The 21457-nt window shown below is 50.4% G+C and overlaps 4 protein-coding genes across 8 annotated transcripts in view; 1 reads left to right on the plus strand and 3 right to left on the minus strand.

Moving 5' to 3' along the window:
- wwc3 (WWC family member 3) overlaps positions 1–3056 on the minus strand; it is a 29520-nt gene extending 26464 nt beyond the window's left edge. For all 4 annotated transcript variants that reach the window (XM_047036816.1, XM_047036814.1, XM_047036815.1 and 1 more), the window contains exon 1: positions 2665–3056. In XM_047036816.1, the coding sequence (XP_046892772.1) occupies positions 2665–2810 (146 nt within the window). In that variant the 5' untranslated portion in view covers positions 2811–3056. The remainder of the gene's footprint in view (positions 1–2664) is intronic.
- Positions 3057–5567: 2511 nt separating this feature from the next.
- Positions 5568–7182, plus strand: cldn33b (claudin 33b). Its single transcript, XM_047036886.1, has one exon. It carries the CDS (start codon positions 5908–5910, stop codon positions 6568–6570), a length of 663 nt encoding a protein of 220 aa, XP_046892842.1. The 5' UTR covers positions 5568–5907; the 3' UTR covers positions 6571–7182.
- Positions 7183–9157: 1975 nt separating this feature from the next.
- LOC124478486 (claudin-34-like) lies at positions 9158–12064 on the minus strand. The gene is made up of 2 exons (XM_047036718.1): positions 11847–12064; positions 9158–11338 (listed from the first exon to the last, which is right to left on the minus strand). The coding sequence occupies exon 2, from the start codon at positions 11215–11217 to the stop codon at positions 10429–10431; it is 789 nt and encodes a 262-aa protein (XP_046892674.1). The 5' UTR covers positions 11218–11338; positions 11847–12064; the 3' UTR covers positions 9158–10428.
- A 51-nt stretch (positions 12065–12115) lies between these two features.
- shroom2a (shroom family member 2a) overlaps positions 12116–21457 on the minus strand; it is a 30280-nt gene continuing 20938 nt past the window's right edge. Inside the window, exons 6-11 of one of the 2 annotated variants that reach the window (XM_047036717.1) lie at positions 21331–21413; positions 17167–17751; positions 15635–16300; positions 15151–15328; positions 14475–14744; positions 12116–14179 (exon numbers count right to left, since the gene is read on the minus strand). In XM_047036717.1, the coding sequence (XP_046892673.1) occupies positions 13907–14179; positions 14475–14744; positions 15151–15328; positions 15635–16300; positions 17167–17751; positions 21331–21413 (2055 nt within the window). In that variant the 3' untranslated portion in view covers positions 12116–13906. Of the gene's footprint in view, positions 14180–14474; positions 14748–15150; positions 15329–15634; positions 16301–17166; positions 17752–21330; positions 21414–21457 lie in introns of both variants that reach the window. The other variant, XM_047036716.1, reaches the window with a different exon arrangement.

Here is a 21457-nt window from a genome sequence, read left to right on the forward strand (position 1 = left end):
GAGGCTGGGGCTGGGCTCTGTGGCTGGGACTAGTGCTGGGGCTGAGCCTGGGGCTCTGGGTTTAGGGCAGGGGTTGAGGCAGGGGCTGGGGCTAAGGGCAGAGGCCATGATGGAGGGGGCTAGGGATGAGGCTGGTGCTGGGGCCATGATGGAGTGGGCTGGGGCTGGGGATGAGGCTGGGGCAGAGGATGAGGCGAGAGGGGTGCAGACACGTGGGAACTGCCTCTGTTCTGCTGCTTTGTCAGGGGCCGCCCCGCAAGCAGAGCCCCTGGGCATTAGTGTAGGCATGCCTGACATAACGCTCATTCCACAGTAACAAAAAAGAACCATAAAACTGTTCAACTACAGGGCTGCCGCCGGAGGGGCCCGGGCCTAAGGGCTGCTGATGGGACAGAGGCTGGAGGCTCTGGAGATGCAGGGGCCACGGATAGAGGGGCAACAGAGGCAGGGAACAGTCTCCAGGTCCTCTGAAGGCTACAGGGCCAGGGCAGCCTCAACTAACCGTTTGCATTTGGCCCAGATAGGGTCTCCGACATGTGGGTTCCTTCAAAATATAAGTCTGATACCGGACAAGGCTGAAAACAGGAGACCTGCTTCTGTGTGTGTGAACGAGGACATCACAAAGACTATACAGTGTGTGTGACCCATTGCTTCTTCCTAGAGCAGGTCCTGTGGTTTCCCAGGTGACTGTGTAGTACATTCACACACTCATCTAACTTTTCACTACAAGTTGTCACCTCACCAGTCCAGCTCCATTCTGGCCCTCCATCCCCTGCCTCCTGGCACACTGACCCTGGAAAGCCCTGTCTGTCCACTAACACCCCTCACTCCCTCCCTCTCTTCCTGTGTCTCTCACTCTGTCTGTCTGTCTGTCTGTCTGTCTGTCTGTCTGTCTGTCTGTCTGTCTGTCTGTCTGTCTGTCTGTCTCTGTGTGTCTCTCTCTCTCTCTGTGTCTATCTGTGTCTCTTTCTCTGTGTGTCTCTCTCTGTGTGTCTCTCTCTCTGTGTTTCTCTCTCTCTGTGTCTCTCTCTCTGTGTCTCTCTCTCTCTGTGTCTCTCTCTCTCTGTGTCTCTCTCTCTCTGTGTCTCTCTCTCTGTGTCTCTCTCTCTGTGTGTCTCTCTCTCTCTCTCTGTCTCTCTCTCTGTGTGTCTCTCTCTCTGTGTCTCTCTCTCTATCTCTCTCAGAGCCTCCCAGAGAAAGATTGATGTATCAAAATTGTCACTAAATTAAACTCAGACTCATCTCACCTTGAGTGATCTTAGACAAACTGAGCAGTTTTTTCATAAAGAAAAAAACGAATGGTAGGCTATGCTAAATAGTAACAAAGAGAGAGTAAGAGACAGACCAACTGTAAAACTGTATTTACCCCCTCTGATGGGTTGGAGATTTCAGATTTCTCAGAATCATATCAGCTTCACAAAACAATGGAAATCATATGACTTGTGGGGGGAGCCTTCAAGTAGATCAGGTTCTTATCTAGATATGGCGATTACTTCAATCCCTTTCCTTAAAAAAAGAAGACCAGTGGGAGCGTCTATTTTTCCAACACGTTAAACGTTTTTACTAGCCTTTAAACTGAAACTTTGAGACGTTCAAATGTTTCTTACTCATACGCCACAGTAGCCATGCTGCTCTTATACAGCCTACATGGTTAATGTCTTCGTTGTGCACCATTTGCACCAACTTTATAGAGCGTCACTATTATTCTTCAAGATTACTCTGTAAACCAAAAAGGTTGTTTGAAGTCTGTGTAAATCCCTAAACTCGCGCCGTTTTCTGGGCTGGTGAAATCTAAGTCCCTCCAAAGCACATCCTTGCAGTCGCAGCTTTCCAAGTGGCCCAACTAGCATTCTTGACATACCTCCACAGAGATCTCTGGGAGTTGTAGTATAATGTGCTTATGCAATTCCGGGATGTGGTTGTTTCAAAAATACGATTGGGATTACAAAATAATATCAACGTCTTAAAAGCCTTAAAATAGGAACTATCTATTATATTTCGTAATGTCCTGAATTTGAGTTGTATTAACAAGAAAGTGTAAATACAATATGTAACTGAACAATTACATTCTCAATCTGTCATTAAGGGATTGTATTATTTGCCAGTCGCACGTGATGATCAGGTCTGCTGTAATTATGTTCAGCTGATTAATTTGATTAAAACACAGCTGACTGGGTTTATTTATACAATTAAATCAACAAAGAATTAAAAGCGTAAATAACGTTGGCTATAGGCCTATCCAAACTATGCGGAATCAGAAAACTCGGGAATAATTAATTGAGGTGGTGTCATTATTTCTAATAGTGACAGAACAAGTTGCTCAAGCAGCATAACATACGTTTACATCCTGTCAACTTCAACATATGTTACCAAAGCATAAAGAGGTGACACTCGGCCTTCTGAAGGCGTTAACAATTTTCACAGCACAAGCTATTGTGGTCTTTAAAATCTGGAAGTACGCACTGAAACGTCGAGACACTCCTGTTTTGATTTCCCGGCAAAACATTACAAACTTGGCAAACTTGTTGCTCTGCTGACTTCGCTTCTCGAGACCCTCCGCCCTCAACACTCCATCCTGTGGATGAGATCTCAGAACGTTGACTCAAAGTTAGATGAGTTAAATCCCTTAGTTTACAGCGTTCATGCATCCCTACTTCGTTTTACCTGTCCCTAGGATCAATCCATGAAGTCTGTCGAGTGTTGTGGTCAATGTAGAAGACTCTGCCGTCATAATCCCGTGCTTCTTCCCAGCCCGCGGGTAGCGGCAGCTCCGAGCTTTCTCTTCGTTTACTGCTGCTCACCCACGGCATAGCGTTGGGATGGTGAGGGGGTTATTGCTGACGCCAGACCCCCTGCCCTTTCTCCGAAAAGTTTCCCTTCACAACATTACAAACTCTCTCTTTGCACTGTCTAGATAACTACAAAAACTTTCCACCGAGATTCACAACTTCAACGAAGCAGCCCGAAATGCATTTACTTTTCCCAAAAAACTACCGCGACGCTCTCACGAGCCTCGGTCCTCCATGTTCGCCTGTCCTACCATATTTCATTCCATCGAGTCCATATTCGGGCAAAGGAAATTTACATAAGCAGAGAACGTACGGGTGAACGAGTGGCTCTGTCCAATAGGATACCATGTTTCCACGCTCTCAAGTGATGAATCTGTGTAGTATAATTTGTCAATTTTTTGTAACGCAATTATGTTATTATGTGAGGTATTTGCTAAACCTCCTTGGACATATTTTGAATAGACTAGCCTACATGTTTTGTAATCCCCATTCTGACCTCATCTCACAATACACTATCTATACTCTAATATTGAAAATAAAATAATTCATAATGTATAGCCTACTTTACTAAAAGTGAAAGATACATTGTTTTAAAGTTCTATATTCCCAATAATTTCATGCATTCTGAAAGGCAATTGGCCTACATTTTGAGCAAAATTACAGAACAATAATGATGTATGTAGTTTTACCTCTCTCAAGAGATTGTCATAGGCCTAAATAAATACAACTAAATAACAGGCTTTTGTTGACAATATTGATAACAATTATACAGATTGTCGTTTGTTGTCAACCTAAATGTTGCTAAACAGTCTTGTTTGTAGACCATCTAACTGTTTTAATTTCACTCACTGATAGCGGCCAAATAAAAACAGTATAGACTGCATTTTATGCTTTGTTTGGGGACCAGCGACTATCCACTCTTTGCCATGTACAAATAGCTTCGCAAATACAGTTTTAGAGAAGCGTTTCAGTTGATGCAATAGGGCCATCTTCTGGCTCGCCGATCGTACAGGCCTATACTTTAAACTGGGTGTCGTACTGGTGCTCTCCACCGGCGAGAACGCGACGCAGTTGACCATGACTCATAACAGTGATAGGTCTACTAGTCCAACATCGCTACTCCACAGGCTCTACAACGAAATTAATCTAAAATAGAATGTCGTCGTCATCTGTTGATCAATCACAATTGTATTTGCTTCTGATAGACGCACTGGTCAGGGTCTCAGAAGAGATTGAAGCAATGTCGGTTGACTAACATCTTATTTTTTCCACTTTTCCCCCATTAATACAATTGCGTTAACATAGTGAAGTGGTTTGCACGTTTTACATACTGCTATACTGACTGAGCAAAGTTAATGATTCAGTTTATTTTTGAACGCTCTCACGTCACAACACATGTCATAAAGATCGCCATAAAGATCGAAGTTTGTAGCCTGTAGTTTTTCAGCAGTGATACTTTAACAATTGTCGGGTTGGGTATCAGAGGTTTGAATCTATGACTCAAATCAGCATGCAAGAGTGTTGTACAAGTGCGCAATCGAGCAGGCGTACAACCTCTGTCAGGGCATCGGGACAGTCAGCTGAGCTTTGTAGCTATAGCTTTGTATTGCCCGACGGAGGAGGGATTTAACAGAATAGAGGTCTTATGCATGTGTGCTTGTGTGAGTTTGAGTGTGGTGTACTGAGTGTTTACGGCTGAGAAAGATTTCCTGGCGTCATATACTTCTGCGTCAAACTCCTACTTTCAGTCCTCACAGGCGCTGTAGTGTTCAAATCGGAGTTCTTACACACAATAAACACTGTTGTTTCTCCCTCAATCTCCTTCAATCCCATGGACTAAATGCTTTGCGGTCTCAAGACCTTGCACATTATAGGTAAAACCATTTCCCCCCAAAACCTACTCAAATAAACTCATGATCTCCATGCAAAAGTTTTTAATTCCATGTACTTGCTGAATTACAAGGATTATATTTGTATTTTGTGATTTACAAACAGGATCAGTTGCCTGCTTAAATGGAGAGCATGTCCAGTAATATTACTAGTAATATAAAAGGTCATTCATGGTTTTGGTACAGCAGGCCTATATGATCTGAATATAGTTGACTTATTTGATTCATCGTTAGATTGAGTTTGCTCTGAGTTTGGAATTTAGACATTAAAGAGACTTTCTGGTGTCCCCACCTCAAGATTATCTTTCCTCACTCCCTCACATTTTCAAATGATCGTGTACTATAAACAAACTTGTTGAATTTTGTTACCTCACAGTTTCTGTCTGTGTAATTGTTTTCCCTTCGCAATCTTGTGACACTTAACAAAATAATGTTGCACAGCACATAAAAACAATTGTGATCTAAAACTCTCTCGGAGATCTAAACACATTTCTTATTCCTGACAATGACACCCCTCAGCCTTTAAAATACACACTCAGAGCAACATCACAGAATTGTTAACTTCCAAAATCACCAACATGAATGACAGCAGTCAAAATTCTTAGAAAGACCACAGTTTTTGCTGAAATTTAATTACAGCAAAGTACATCTCAGATCTAAATGAGGCGTAAATGCCGTGTCAGTAAACCTTTAACATCCTGTCTGCATTTAATAGTGTCCCATGTGGAATTTAAGTGAGGAGATGGACTGGATTCTCAATGATCTTGTGGAAGGCCGGCCTGTCCTGTACTGCCTGCCTGCCTGCCTGTACTGCTTGCCTGCCTGCCTGCCTGCCTGCCTGCCTGCCTGCCTGCCTGCCTGCCTGCCTGCCTGCCTGCCTGCCTGCCTGCCTGCCTGCCTGCCTGCCTGCCTTCCTCCCCCCCCTCCTCTGCCTATTGGCACAGCAACAGAAACAGTGGACACCACAAAGGGGAGGGCCAAACGTCAGAGAGACCCTTTCCTCCCGTCCGCAGAAGATGTGTGCTTTCTCTGAGTGGGAACAGTTTGTGCAACAGCTCCCAGCTCCAGCGCCGCCGGACTGGTCAACTCTAATCGGCAGGTGCTTTTAAGAAGCCTCAGTCCCGATCCGAACCGCTGGAAGGGCCTCTCCAGTCGCGCTGCGACCCAGAGAAGAAGAGCTCTTGTGGGTCTGTCGAGCGAGGAGGCCCCCCCGGGGGGAGAGGAGAACCATGGACCCTTGCGTCTGCATCCTGGAGACGCTGGGGATGTTTGTGTACACGGGAGCCTGGCTGTGCGCACTGGCCTGCACCCTCATGCCTCAGTGGCAGACCCAATCCACGGCACTGCTGGCTATCGAGAGCTACGAGAGGGGCCTTTGGGAGACTTGCGTGGTGCAGGAAGTGGGCGGTACGGAGTGCCGGGCGTACGACACCCTACTGGGCCTGACCCACGACATCAAGCTGGCGCGAATCTTCATGTGCTTATCCCTGTCCATGGGTGTGTTGGGACTCCTGTTAGCCATACCGGGGCTGTCTGTTATCAAGAGCTGCAAGGGGCAGGGAGGCCGCAGGGCTAAGCGGGCCTTCAAGGTTGCGGGTGGGGTCCTGGGGGTGGTGTCTGGACTGCTGTGCCTGATCCCCGTGTCCTACGAGGCCCACTTGACCGTGCTGCACTTCTTCGACGAGACGGTGCCCGACGTGGTGCCTCGCTGGGAGTTTGGAGACGCCCTGTTCTGCGGGTGGGCAGGGGGCTTCCTGCTCCTGGTAGCTGGCCTGCTGCTCGTCTCGTCCAGCCTGTGCTGCCAGAAGGAGCCCCTGCCCTCGGTGGAGCAGCGGAGGTACGAGGTCCAGGCCGTTGATACCTCCCTGAAGAAACGATCCGAGTATGTTTGAGAGGCGAAGGGGTGGTGGACGGAGGAAACCTGCACAGGCTTGGCTTCAACCTTGGAGGGCTTTCCAAGACATCTTTTGATACTTATGTACTTGGTTCCGTGTCATGGAGGAGGGCTGGTGGCTCAGAGAACTACCCAGAATCCACCTGGAAATCAGACCTTTAGGAGTTGTTTTCTGAGAGCAAGTAAAAGGACATTTGAATGATCAGCCTGAAATGTGATCAAAATCTTTGGTATATGTATGCATCTATTGAAAACAGTCACCAATGAATTATCTGTTAATGATCTGGTTCTGTCACAAAACCACACACCTCCAAAACCTGAGGTGAGTGCTGGACTTGAAATTAGGTTACTGCTCCCCAGTTCTGAATCCAATTCAAATTTTCTTTGTTAGCTGTATCATCTTGGATGACTTCAGGATCTCGATCTGTCAACCTAACCAATGCCAAAGTCATTTTGATGGTGCAATAGCAACCTTGTGATCATAACCCACCTAAACATTACACTGTGTTATCATGAGTAGGCTTCTATAGTATGTGTTGCACTGTACAGTACAGCTATGTATTCAAAGTTGCAGTACTCGATTCATATAAAGATATTTATGCCGATGTGATCAATTGGTCGTTCCTTTTGTTGTTGTTATTGATTTTTTTTTTTTTCATATTTTTCACTTGTGAGCTGAAAAAATCATGATTGATTATTTGTAATCTGAGGGAGGTGACAGCCCTTCAATGTTTACCAGTTTCTAAGTTTCCCTCAATGCACCGTCCCTCTTGCTGTCAAATGCAGTGTGGAAACCATTGTTGCTTAGCGATCAAGTTGACAGTCGTAAGCCATTCTACACCGTGTTCACTCTCCAACATGGGCTAAGGTCAATTACTGTACTTATCAATTCTATTCAAGTCCATCTGGGAAGTGAGATTCCTTGAAAATACAACAATATACATGATAAGCAAACCTGAAATACTACAAAAAGAATGTTCAAAACAATAAGAATTTGTACATGTCCAAATCGACTGCAACCTAGTTTCCTTATATGTAAGAAAACATCCTTCTGAGTGATCTCAGGAATTCTCTGGATGGTCCGTCGACAGTGAGAGACCGAGCCCAGCCTGTCAGGAGTGTCTCCTGTGGAGGAGACACAGTGTGAGGCTAATTCCCTCAGATTTCCTGGTCGGTCGCTGGGCTAAGCTGTCTTTAATGAACGCTCTAATGAGCAATGTGTCCTGTGAAGAATGCAGAGCAGGCTGCCCCACGGCCCTCGCTCTGATACGGCTACGAAGATCTGCCAGGGTCAGGTCAGGGGGCACAGCTGGGAACATTGTATACTCTCTCTCTTTATATACATGTTTACATCTCTCTCTCTTTTTTCTTTCTCTTTCTTTCTTTTTTTCCCTTTCTTTCTTTCTCCTCTCTCTCTCTTTCTCAATCGGTCTCTCTATCTCTCTTCACATTCACGGTCCACAGTCGTTAAATCCCGTTGATGGTCCTGATTATTAGAGTTTATACACATCCTCTGGGTTGACCATAGATATAACCACCCCCCCCACCCCCAGGTTTGGGCTGGGGCCAGGAAATGAAGGGGTTGGTCCAAAAGCTTTCACTGACGCCACTCAGATAGGCTGATGTGGGGTCAGATACCAGCAGAAACGACACAGTCAAAACAACTTGCTAATTGCAGCGAGATACTTGCTTGAGATTGCTACGTGCCTCTTGTGTGATGGAAGCACTGGCATTTCTCCATCTCATTTAGGGCTGTGTTCTAAACAGTAGTGTGGGTGCAGTACAAAGAGCACTTACATTTTATGTGAAATGTTTTTAATTTATGACACAGCATTTGTATTATGGGTCAACACAAGGCCGTAATCATAATATATACTGGGGGGGACACATCCCGCCCAATATATTGATATAAAAATATAAATGTGCTATGCTACGACAGGAGTCAACCAATGTTGACTCCATGGCTACGGCCTTGGGTCAACAACCTCCCACCTAAATTCATTGGAAGTGAAATATTTTCCGTATCAGTTTATTGAGTCGCATATGTGCATTCTAATCTCTTTATGATGAGATTGTAACTCTGTTAAGTATTACTGGTGGGAGTCGGGTGGCTGAGCGGTTAGGCAATCGGGCTAGTAAGGGCTGAAGGTTGCCAGTTGGATTCCCGGCCGTGCCAAATGACGTTGTGTCCTTGGGCATGACACTTCACCCTACTTGCCTCGGGGAATGTCCCTGTACTTCCCAGTGTCATGTCATGCAGTTTACAAAGGTCATGATGACCACAATTTAATTTATGGATGGGTTTTAACCATGACACTGTCGGATCATAACAGATAGAACAGATAAACAGATTAGATCAGCATCAGCCAATCCATGGCTGCCATTTGCTCTTATCTAAAAGGTCATAATGTGTGCGTGTGCGTGTACGTGTGTGAGAAAAGGGACTAATGAAGTCAGATGGCTGAGCGGTGAGGGAGTCGGGCTGGTAATCAGAAGGTTGCCGGATCGATTCTCCGCAGTGCCAAATGATGTTGTGTCCTAAGGCAAGGCACTGTGTCCCTGTACTTAGTAAGTGTCCCTGTACTTACTGTAAGTCGCTCTGGGTAAGAGCGTCTGCTAAATGACTACATGTAAATGTATTTCAAATACGGAGAAGGTTTCAGTACGTGCACCTTGCTCGCAGGTATAAGCCCGGCACCACGAATGCAGAGGTTTAATATCAAACTCTCAACAGCAGTGCTTGAGTTCAAGGCGTCTCCCTTTCGATACCGCAGCACCAGCAGCACAACAGGGTTGTGAGTGTCGGCAGAGCTTTGTAGGCAGCCTGAGAGGGCAGGTCATCCACTTCTGAGGCCCGTGTTCCCAACAAAGAGCTGGACTCTTCTGAAGAAACCCTTTTGTCTCTGGGCAGCCAGCCCCCCCCAGAGAGGTGCTGCGAGCCACTGCACCAGAGTTTGTGTGTGTCTGCATCCACGTACATGTACGTATGTGTGAGTGTGTGCACGTGCCTTCCTTGGCAACAATCACCACAGTGATGCAGCCCCCTCTCCAAAGTCTAGCTGGGGTCTCACGTGCCTGCTCTCCAAGGAGCCGAGTCACATGACATAGACTCCCAGGGACCCGCCCATCGGCTGTTCCCTTTGGACTCCTGCCGTCAGGGTACAATAAATGGTTACGCTCCCTTGGATCATATCTAAGATAGATTTGATACTGGAGATTGTCTGAGATAAGATGTTTATCTCTGAACTGTGTGTCCAAGAGCTGTTACACTGTTAATCCATGCTTGCCAGAAAAAGGCACAAGCTCATGCTGAGAAATTAAATCCCTAATCTAATTAGTAAATTATTATTTCCCCTCCGGTGTAATCAGGGGGGATTAAGAGGGTTTAAAAAGTTGATAGAAAAACTTGTTTTTCACAGTGATTTTTTTTTTTTTTTACCTCAATTAATGTGGCACAAGATCACAGTTGGAAAATTAGGAAATGAGAGCTATTCAAAGAGCATTCCTATAAAGGCTGGCAGCACTCTGGGAGGTGCCACTGAATTAATTAAGAATTAAATCAGCGGGACGGCTGGTAAACTGAATAAACATTTATGGATTACAGCATGAGTCAAATGTGTTTAGAATATCTGTCCCTGTTCTTTCCACCTTTCATCGCTCACAAATCGTTAAAATCAAGATCTCGCATTAAAAAAGACTTGATCTCATGAAGTTAGTCATGATGAAATGCGTCAATAAATCAAACATCACTGTCAGTCTTTGCGTCTTGGTAGTACTGTAGTACAGATGAGAGGTTCTGGAAAGTTCCTCCTCTCAGGCCTGTGTCTGGGCCGTACCATCCTGTCAGGGGGGGAAACTACAGGTCCTCCTCTGCCTGAAAGGTGGGGTTGTCCCTCCCCAGACGACCCTCCGTGCCTCTACTCTGTAACGTAGGACCTTGCGACTCGACTGTCTCCAACCCAGACGCACACACAGCATCCTTGTCTTCCGTGATAGGCCAGGTCTTGGATGTCAGCGCTTGGTTTGGCACCTTGTAGCACAGGAAAAGCAACCCGCTGACGAGAACGAGTACGGATGCAAAGATCCCCACTCCGATGCCGTACCCAACTTCCTGTCTGACCGGCGCCGAGGGCAGCTGGAACTCTGGCGGGAAGTCGATGGTGCGATTGGTCAGCACCGAGCTCATGTTCCAGAACAATGGCAGCAAGGAACACCATGCCGTGAACATGTAGAGGGTGCCGGCCAATGAGAACAGCAGCCTGGTGTTGTCGCGGTTCTCCACCGTGTGGTAGACGTTCCTCATAGCAAAGGAGGCAGCGACGTTCCCTGCCAGCCCCACCACCACCGCGAGCATGACTAATACCTGGGCCATCGAGATCTCCAGGGGAACAAACTCCTCGGAGATGCCCATGTTCCGACACACCTCCAGGGTGGGCAGGGCGTGACTGTAGAAGCAGGCCTTCCAGATGCCCACCCAGGCCAGCCCCGAGGTCACCACCGTCACGTCGGACACATACCACCGCCGCCACTCGTTGAGGCCGGCGGTGACCATGGTCAGGATCCAGCCCGAACACCCCACCATGAGGCCCAGGAGCTGCCAGTGGGCAGTGTGGGCCAGGTAGACGGAGCCTCCGGGAGGAGACATGGTTTTGGAGGAGAAAGCTGGGTGAGGAGGGGGGAGGCGGACTCACTGCTCGTGTAAGGGGGAGCAGCTGGTCGTCTCAGACATAGCTGAGCTCATGAAGGTGGTCGGATCTCCATCCCTCCTGACAGGAAACAAACAAACAAATAAAGAAGCTGACATAATGCATGTAGTTCATATCAGGAGTGAGTATATCAGTTGAACGAGCGCAAAACAACCAATAAGAAGCCCTGAGAAGTTAAGGGTTCCCAGTGCTTCCGACACCAAACTGATCTCTAATTATAATATTTTGTTGACATGAAAATGTAAGTACAGCATCTGGCTGCAGATCAAAAGGTCACAGGGTCAAATGCCCCCTTGTATGTCACTTTGTATAAAAGCATCTGTTCAATTGACATTCACTGGTGCTGTGCTGTCCTGCACTCCACAACCACTACACAAGTATGACAAGTTTATGAGGAGACAACTTCAAAACAATATCTGCAATATCTCCTAGGCTCTGTATTTGAATATCCAGATATGGAGCAAACACAGATATAAAGCCCAGCTTAATGATTATCTAGCAACATTCATATCATAAACACCCGAGAAACAAAACACAGGATACATGATGATGTTCACTACAAGCTCACCTTGATTCTTGTATTTAAAAGAAATCTTCGCGTTGTTGCTTTTTGAACGGCTTTGAGGATCGTGGTTTATGTAGCCCTAACTGCTAGTGTGGGACAGATGCAGTGCTGTCTGGGTGTCGAACTGCATGTCAAAGTCTTCTCCTATCAGAAGAGGGTGGGTTGGAGGCTGGGTTAGGCGTTATGCAATGGGATGTGTCCATTTAAGTTTGACACAGCGCGTGTGTGTGTGTGTACACACACACACACACACACACACACACAGAGTTCAGTTTAGCAGACCCTTTTATTTGATATAAAGCAGCACAGCTGATAAACAAGTGTTGTAGAGTTGTGTTGTATAGTGTGTGACAAATTAAATCCCATAATAAGTCCTTCAAAACAGCTTCACCTGAAATCCAGGGTCAGCGACAGTGGCCATGGTTACAACGTGAAAGTACATAGTCTTCAAATGTTTTAGTTTGAAAAACCGTCTTTGCTTCGATTAAGGTTTTTCTACATCAGTCTTACAGTAACTTAACATGAATAAGACAGTGGCCTGACATTAGATGAAAGGTAAACTGTTATCTGGAGAGATATACAGAGGCTCTCCTGCAATCTGGAAGATAGGGCGTTTAAGTACCTCCATATCTCCAGGGTTCAAGAACCTTCACTTCCATCAGCACACAAGAAGCACTGTGGCCGACAATGTAGTACACAAATGTCAAACTGCAGAGAGAGGACATCATCTAAATGAATGAACAGCCATACAGAATGCCGCCAAGGTGACTAACTAGACACAAAGTATGGTCAACATGGTTTCAAAACAAATTTGATCACGATACGGGTGAGGATTAGCGAGGTGCTGCCTGTACTGGCCCAGGGTAGAGGGTCTGACTACCTGTAGCAGCCCAGGGTAGAGGGTCTGACTGCCTGTACCGGCCCAGGGTAGAGGGTCTAACTGCCTGTAGCAGCCCAGGGTAGAGGGTCTGACTGCCTGTAGCGGCCCAGGGTAGAGGGTCTGACTGCCTGTAGCAGCCCAGGGTAGAGGGTCTGACTGCCTGTAGCAGCCCAGGGTAGAGGGTCTAACTGCCTGTAGCAGCCCAGGGTAGAGGGTCTGACTGAAGCCTGCTCTTGCTCCACAGCTTCAGCCAGACAGCTCTGCCCAGGCTGGGGGTTGAAGCTGCTTGTGCAGCCTGTGATCTGAGGGAGATGAGACGCTGCCATGCTGGCGATATCCATCTCCAAACCCTCTTGATGCATCCACAGAGGGGGTGGGGTCACTGGTGGAATACCCCCCCCCTCCCCTCCCAACCACCACCCAGCCTCGTCCCCTTGGTCTCATGTTTAGAAAGGAGCAGTCTAGGTAGAACGCGGGTAATCCCTGTGAGACAAACGTCTGAGGAAATTTGACAAATTTGAAATGGCATTTGAAAAAAACCGATTTCCTCACTGAAATGTCAGGCCAGTCATTTGGATGATGTGACATGAAAATGACAAGTACAAACAACGGCAGGTTAATGCAATGACACATCACGTGGAGATAAGTGTGTTGATTACCAACAGTTAAACTTGGCAGCTAAAAAATAAATCAGTTGACGATAAACACTTGTCCTATTCTATTCCTCTGTACAGATTCAAAAGGCTACAATAAATTACTAAAAAAAACAAAACAACAACAAGATTATTCTTGAAGACATTATAGACACTGATGGGTACTGTGGTAAAGAAAAAAACAAAACACAAACAAAGGAAAACACCAGTCTCGAAGCAGAGTGATTTTGGAAGGGGTTTTGATCATCCCAGTGGTTTTATGACTTGAAACTCCCGTTGAAGGTAGATGTGAAGAACATCAGAGACAAGACGAGCAGTGAGGAGACTTCTCCTCAACCGGGGCAGAGTTAGTCGCTGTGGTGGGCTGTTGGAGGAGGAAAAGGATGATCGCCTTCAGTCTCTCAGTCTCTCTGAGTGTCATCTCTGCCTCCCCCTACTGGACAGACAGGCCAACTGCGGCGTCAGTCCAGGGACTGGTGCGGCACGGCCCACGCAGCCATGTAGAGGAGGCTGTGCGTGTGTGTGGCCCCTCACAGGGCCAGCCTCTGCTCCAGGGGCAGGCTGTCCGTCAGACACTTGAGCTGCTCCTCGCCCAGCTTGATCTTGTCCTCCAGCTTGCGCTGCTCGATGATGAGGGCCGACTTCATCTTGACAAAGTGCTGGTAGTCGGCCAGGCTCTCCTCCGGCAGGCAGCCGGCCAGGATGTCGTAGACCACGCCCTCCCGCCGGTCCAGGTTGTCCTTCAGCTCCTTGGCGTCCTCGTGCTGGCGGATCAGCAGCTTCCTCTTGTCAGTCAGCGTGCGCTGCAGGCGGGGGGGGGGGGGGGGAGAAGGATGAAGGGGGAAAAGGGGATGGGAGGAAAGGAGATGGGGGGGGAAGAGGGTCAGTCACGCGGGAACCAGGGCAACGACAGCAACACATGGGTTTCGCACTGCTACATAGACACGACTGGTGTCAATCGGGTATGAAGGAACTGATCAGCAGTGAGCTGGCAGATGATATTCGGATGACGTGTGGATGACGTGTGGATGACGTGAGGATGACGTGAGGATGACGTGAGGATGACGTGAGGATGACGTGTGTCTGCAGTGTCCTCACCCTCTCCTCTGCGGGGGCGTCCCCCTCCAGGCTGTTGAGGGCGTTCTCCACCCGGGCCAGCCTGCCCGACAGGGACAGCAGCAGGCTGACCACCTTGTCCAGGTCGCCCACAAACATGCGGAACTTGTCCAGCTCGTTGGGCCTGCAGGCCTGCTGCACGGTGGCCTCCACCTCGCGGCCCAGCGCGTTGTTGTCCAGCACGTCCTCCTGCACGCTCTCCCGCGCCTCGCGCAGCACCTGCAGCTTCCTGCTCAGGCTGTCAATCAGCTCCTGCTGCAAGGGGGGGGGGGGGGGGGGGGGGGGGGGGGCAGAGGCAGCTGTGAGGGGGCGGGGCCTGCATACCGGCGAGGGGGCGGGGCAAACACGACACTCGGAATCTAAACGGTACCCTGTGGTCAAATGCAATGACTGAAGCACAAAGCTTGCTGATATTGGGGCTGTACTGATTCACGCATAGAGCCAAAGCGCCCCCGGAACCTCACAGAGAGAGAGAGACAAAAAGAGAGACCAAAGACAAGCTGAGAGAGAGAGAGACAAAAAGAGAAAATGAAAAGAGACAAGAGAGAGACGGATGCGGGAGACATCAGGGACTTCTCCAGTGCAGGGCGGGAGGGAGGGAAGGAGCGAGGGAGGGAAGGAGCGAGGGAGGGAAGGAGGGAGCGCTCGCGGCGTGTACCTTCTTGTCGGCCAGCTCCTGGTCGTCGTCGGGGAGCTCGTCCTCGGAGCCCGGCTCCTCCTCCTGCTGCTGCATGTCCTTCATCTTGATCAGCAGCTCCGCCTTGGGCGCCGACGTGCTGTAGTAGGTGGAGCTGGTCACCAGGGCGACCGCCGTCGCCGCCTCGTCCTCCCCGTTCCTGTAACGCACGGCGACACGGGTGAGTCCCGGCAACACGCTCGCACAGGCTGAGAAAGAACTCTCTCGAAATGACGTTTGACACTTTAAATGACTGAATACTGAACTTTGAAACTAAATCAATGAATACGCTGCAGTTCCTAAAGTCACCATCGGGTGGCTGAGTTTCCCTAAAGAGAGCACTTCTGGTTTGGTCGCAATTCATCATTTAGCCATTAAGACGGCTAACTTTGAGCACTATGACCCCACCACTAGCGGCTCTCAGGCCCCAGGCTGGAGGTGGGGAGGAGGGTCGAGCTGGACTGACCTGTCCTCGGCAGCCCTGGGGGAGGCCTGCTTGGGCCCCACCTTCCTGCGCTGGTGGGCCCCCTCCAGCAGCTGCTGCTCCTGGGGGAAGATGCCCTCCATCAGGTCCATGGTGGTCTTCATCCTGCTCTGGTCCAGGACCTCTGCCAGGGACCGATCCTTGCCCATGATGTCCCTGGCCAGCTCCTCTCTCTTCTGGTCGTCCTGAGAGAGGGAGGCGGGGGCCACCCCGTTACTGCCGGGGGTCTCTGGGGGCAGGGCCTCGGTGGTGGGCGGGGCTGGCAGATGGGAAGCGGGAGGAGCCACGTCTGTGGGCGGGGCCATCGGGAAGCCAGCCGCAGCTTGCTGCTCGATTTCAGGACTCGTGTCTGAGTCTATGTGCAGCCTCAGGTCAGCGTGAAGGGCCGGCGGTGGGTCTGGCTCTCCCTCGGCCTGGGGCCCCGGGTCCCTCTGTCGAGAGTAGGCACAGAACAGGGAGTAGGACTGGTCCGGGGCTCCCAGGCTGCCCACCTGACTCGGGGCGCCCGGGGCCTGGGGCCCGGCCTGGGCGTCGCTGTGGAGGAGGTAGTGGCGGCTCTCCTTCTCCGTCAGGCTCTCGCTGTGGACGATCTTGATGGGCACCTTCCTGGCGGAGGGACTGCTGCTGTTCTCCATCACGTTCTCCGTCCTGGAGCGTCGGGAACACAGAACACAGGCGGCAGGGGGTGAGAAACCAGCACGCGGGCGCCTGACAGGACAGCTCTCTCCCCGTCTGGGTCTGTGACGGCTGTGTACAGTTACTCTGGCTCTGTGACGGCTGTGTACAGTTACTCTGGCTCTGTGATGGCTGTGTACAGTTACTCTGGCTCTGTGACGGCTGTGTACAGTTACTCTGGGTCTGTGACGGCTGTGTACAGTTACTCTGGCTCTGTGACGGCTGTGTACAGTTACTCTGGCTCTGTGACGGCTGTGTACAGTTACTCTGGGTCTGTGACGGCTGTGTACAGTTACTCTGGCTCTGTGACGGCTGTGTACAGTTACTCTGGGTCTGTGACGGCTGTGTACAGTTACTCTACCCAGACACAAGGCGCCGATCAAGAACGGTATGACATGATGACATACGTTACATTTGAATGTATTTGTAAAAAGAAAAATCCCTCCTAGATCTCACATGCATAGAACGTACAGACAGACAGCCCTCTCCACTACAGTACACAGTATATCACCCATGTCAGAGCCCAGCAGGGGAACAAAACGTCTGCAGTGAAAGAGGTCTTTCTGAGAAAACACATAGGAGCCCCTCTCTAAATGATGCCGTGTTGCTAGCGGTGCAGGCTAGCATTCACATGTTAATTATGGGATGGAGTGGGTCTCAATAAGCCTCTTTGTACTTGGGAGGCATGACGATACAATGAGCAGAAGCGGACCAGCCGTCACATGGCTCGATAGGTGGGTGGAGAAGAGAGAGAGACATAACTTCCCAAGCTAGAGAGAGAGAGAAAGAGAGGGAGAGAGGGAGTGAGATTAGAAAAGTAGAGAAGGGATCTCTCCTACCTGGTGGAGTTCTCATCCTGCAGAGAGACGGGCGGCTTGTCAGTGAGTCTCTGCGGCGCGAACTGGGGCGACGGGGACCGCTGGCCGTCCATGGAGGGCTTGGCCTGGCCCGAGGGTCCGGAGAGGGAGGGAGGAGGGGGAGGAGCAGGCTGGGGATTGGATGGCGCGACAGAGTTGTCGCCTCCCCGTTTGTTTTCCGGGAGTCCTCGGCTCTGCTCCGATAGGCTGCGGGGAGAGGGGGCGGCGGCGACGGGAGCGGGGTTAAGCTCTCTGCTCGGGGAGCATGCAGTTAGGGCCTCCTGGGACTTGCCGAGCAGGGGAGCGCTCTCTGGACATCTGGGCCTGTCCAGCCTGGGGGGGGGGGGCCTCAGCGGGGCAGGGGCCCGCCTGCGGGGGCCGGCAGGGGGCTCGCCGGAGGGCTCGGAGCCTGGGAGGGCCGAGTCAGCGGGCCTGTGGCAGCCTGGACCAGGAGCGGCTGAGAGCCTGTGCTCGGGGCTCGGGGCTGTCACGGGTGGCTCTGGGAAACGGTCAGGGTCCGCGGGTCTCTCGGGCGCCCTGCCGTCTCCATGGTTCCTGCTGGAGGACCTGGGGGGGGGGGACACAGAGAGGCAGCCGGGGTGTGACACGCCAGGCCGGGACCACATCAGATACATTAACTAATGCAGCTTAGCTCCAGGGCTCCACGCTCTGGAACAGCCTCAGCGATTAAAGCTAATCTGACTTGACACACTTCTCCCCCCCCTCTTTTTTTTCTTGCAACCTTCCTCCCCGGTTACCGTGGCGACGGCAGACATATTTGCATTCCCACAAGTCGGCAGGGGCAACAACACCAGCCGCTTGGACAACTTTTCTTCTGTATTTTCCCCCTCTCTCTCCCTTCTCCACATTCCCAATCATTCGATATTTTTAACTCTTGTCAGGACGTCTAGATTTACGGCCTGTGGTTGTCGAGAGCGTGAGACAAAAGGCTCTTGTCTGGGTGTGTTCAGCAGGTCATGGTGGTCAGAGAAGGCCCATCCTTCGCTGGGGGATATCCTGGAGATTTAAAGTGACAGAACTACAGGGGCCTCAGTGAAAGGAGATGGTTGAGAGAATCTTTCAACCATCTCCACCCCCTCAAAAAAACTAAAACCCCCACCAAAAACATAATGAACCCAGACGCCATTTTGAAGGCTTTGATGACATGACAACACCAGACGGCAGCTGCAACCAATCCTCCACAAACGATGTGTATCATCATTCAGTGTTAATGTGGAGTAGATGAGAGAAAGCACATTGACACAGCACATTGACACAGCAGATTGACACAGCACATTGACACAGCACATTGACACGGGTACCTGACACGCAGAGGGGAGCAGCTGTGGTGCTGGATGTGGAGACAGAGAGGCTGGCCAGGAGGGAGGCTTGAAGACCAGAAGAGAAAGAAGGAAGAAAGGAGGGGGAAGAGACGGAAAAAGACCAACAACAAAAAAAGAGAGAGAGAGAGAGAGAGAGAGAGAGGGGGGGGGAGAGAGAGAGAGAGGGAGAGAGAGAGGGGGGGGGGGAGAGAGAGAGGGAGACAGAGAGAGAGAGAGAGAGAAGCTGATCGTGTGATCCTATGTGTTAGCATGCAAGGACTTGGGGGTGTTTCTTCAGCTGAAGAGAGGGAGTGTAATCCAGGGGTTTAGGGTGCTGCAGTGTTGGCATGCTAGAACTAGTATGGGTACCAGGAACCTCTCATTAAGTATAGGAGCACCGAGCCACACCCCAGCTAAACACCATCATCTGACAGGAGAGGATCCAAACTCGCTCCACCTTCCCTCCATCCGGCGCGGACATGCACACACACCGGGGATGCACATGCACGCTCGCGACCTCCGTTCCCAAGCTACCGGACACCTTTCAAAACAGGTCGAGCACGAACGCGGGGCAGAGCGGAGCCGGGTCGGAAAACAAACGCGCCCAAACAGAACAGCAGAACGAGCGCTTTTAGAGTTGAAAAGAAACGACAAAACGACAACCCGTCCGTGGACCTCACAAGGCTCGACGCCTAGTTTGCGCGACGTAGCGGCTCACCATCTGGCGTGCGTGTCCGGCAGTCTCATGGTGCAGTCAGTGGAGAGAGGAGACACGGCTGTGCTCGCCTCAACGTCCCTGGGCTGTGTGACAGGTGGCTCTCGGGACCCAGAGTCTCCACTTACAGCCGATCAGGAACCACACCCAGGAGACGCCTCAGCCGACAGGCTCGTCTATCTGCAGCCCACGCCCCCGCCCTCCACACAGGCCGTATCCTGCTGAGGAGCCCGTCATATGGCCAGGCCCCTTCAAAGAGGATTCTAAAGATGACCCCCTTTTCAGACACCAGACAAACCGGTCGGGCTCATATTATCTTAAGAGACCTTATGTGGTTTGAACACACTGTGTTCATATTTGCTATGCGTTTTAACTGGGGCGGCTCGATTTGTATTCCACTGAAGTCTTGCTCGAGTGAGATGTATGGTGCGGTTATGGGAGGTTAGACCATCTAGAGGCTTGTGTAGAGGAGGAGTCCCAGGGTAACCCCCATCAGCAAACAAGGGGGTCAGAAGGCTGAGCGGTTAGGGAGTCGGGCTATTAATCAGAAGGTTGTTGGTTCGATTCCCGGCCGCGCAAGTGACGTAGTGTCCTTGGGCAAGGCAATTCATCCTACTTGCCTCGGGGAGAATGTCCCTGTACTTACTGTAAGTCGCTCTGGATAAGAGCGTCTGCTAAATGACGACATGTAAATGTAAACACGCTGCTGACTGCTTGACTGCAAAACATGCCAAACCGAGGAAGTCCCAGATTTAGCAGGTTTCTTCCCTCACGCTTTCTGACAGGAGGGAAAGACAGTTGTGAGCCCCGGGTTCAGACAGGAACGGGCCTGCAGAACGTCCCGTCAGACTAAACACCTGTGGGGCAGCAGGCATTCACTGCTATGGGCGTATGTGAAGCCCTCTGTGACATGCTTGCGTGTAAAAAAAAAAAAAAAAAAAAAAAAAAAAAAAAAAAAAAAAAAAAAAAAAGGACTATACAAATACATTTTTGATTTGATTCACTTGGAGGCGTGTCGGCCCGTACTGCCGCAGCGCTGCTTCCCCGTTGTCGTGCCTGGGCTGGATGTGGGAGATTCGGAGCACTGTGCCGTACGAAACCACGAGCAAACAGACAAGTTGTTGGGAGCCCTGCCCTCAGAGCAAACACCGAGGCTGCTCTCACAGGGATCAGAGGGACTCTCTGCTGCCTGCACCCAACATGGACCCTCCCAGCTACGCCTCGGGGTGGAGACTCACTTCAGCCTCTGTGCTGTCACCATGGGTGGGTGTGTGACTCCTGGAACTCAGAGGGGACGTCCAGACTGTCCCCCCCCCTGATGTCCATTTCACTGTCTTCTTTCTGGAGCTTTTGAGCACTCTCCTGTATTCAAACCAAGCATGGAAATCAATCCTTGAAACCCCTAGAAACTCTGTCTGGAGACTGAGATCCTTTCCTATGTAGACAGGCCTGTGATTCCAGAGTTACAAACTTCCAACAAACTCCTTGCTGAATATGTCCATTTTATTTCATCCTCCTCATTTCATGTCCTCTACTAATACGGAAAGCGAAAGCAGTAGCGCCGCCACACACGCCCCAACCAGCAGATAACACACCTATGACCCCAAGCCACCGCACCAGGAGTGGGGTCACGTGACCGGCGCCCCTTCGGCATTCGAGCCGAAGGCCGGTCAGCCGCTTCCTGTGTGTCACACATGCATACCCGCCAGCCCACTGCCCAGAGCTTCCACTGTGGACACAAAGGGCAGGCAGACAGAATGGCTGTGTAGTCCCAGCTGGGTCCGGCCATGCCCCTGGTATGCCCAGAGGGCTCATAAAGGAGGCAGTGTTCCTCTCTGACATAGCTGACCTGGGGGAAGGCATGCCTCCCCAGATCACAGACTGGGCTAATCAGCTCACCAGACAGTTCACTCACTCACAGAGAGAGAGCGAGAGAGGGAGAAAGAGAGAAAGAGAGCGAGAGAAAAAAACCCTGATCCACATGACAGGTGGCTGGAAGATGGAAATTCCCCCAACTCCATATGTGGATGTTGGTCACAGAGATGTGAGCAGATTTCCTGGTGGAGAGAATGGGTCGTGTGTGTGTGTGTGTGAAGCAGGGGTCCTCACCTCGAGACTTTGTGGTTCTGGGCCGCAGGCTGGAGCTCAGGCTGGCAGTGTTCTGCAGACTTTCTTCCCGGTACCGGAATGTTCTGAAAGCAAGTGAAAAGCAAGAGCACGTGTCGCTCGTTTAACC

The sequence above is a fragment of the Hypomesus transpacificus genome, chromosome 16 (genome assembly GCF_021917145.1).
Source record: "Hypomesus transpacificus isolate Combined female chromosome 16, fHypTra1, whole genome shotgun sequence".
In the NCBI taxonomy this organism is placed as follows: Eukaryota; Metazoa; Chordata; class Actinopteri; order Osmeriformes; family Osmeridae; genus Hypomesus; species Hypomesus transpacificus.

Coding starts and splice junctions, on each gene's coding strand:
- cldn33b (XM_047036886.1), top strand. CDS start 5,908: ATGGACCCTTGCGTCTGCATCCTGGAGACGCTGGGGATGTTTGTGTAC.
- LOC124478486 (XM_047036718.1), bottom strand. CDS start 11,217: ATGTCTCCTCCCGGAGGCTCCGTCTACCTGGCCCACACTGCCCACTGG.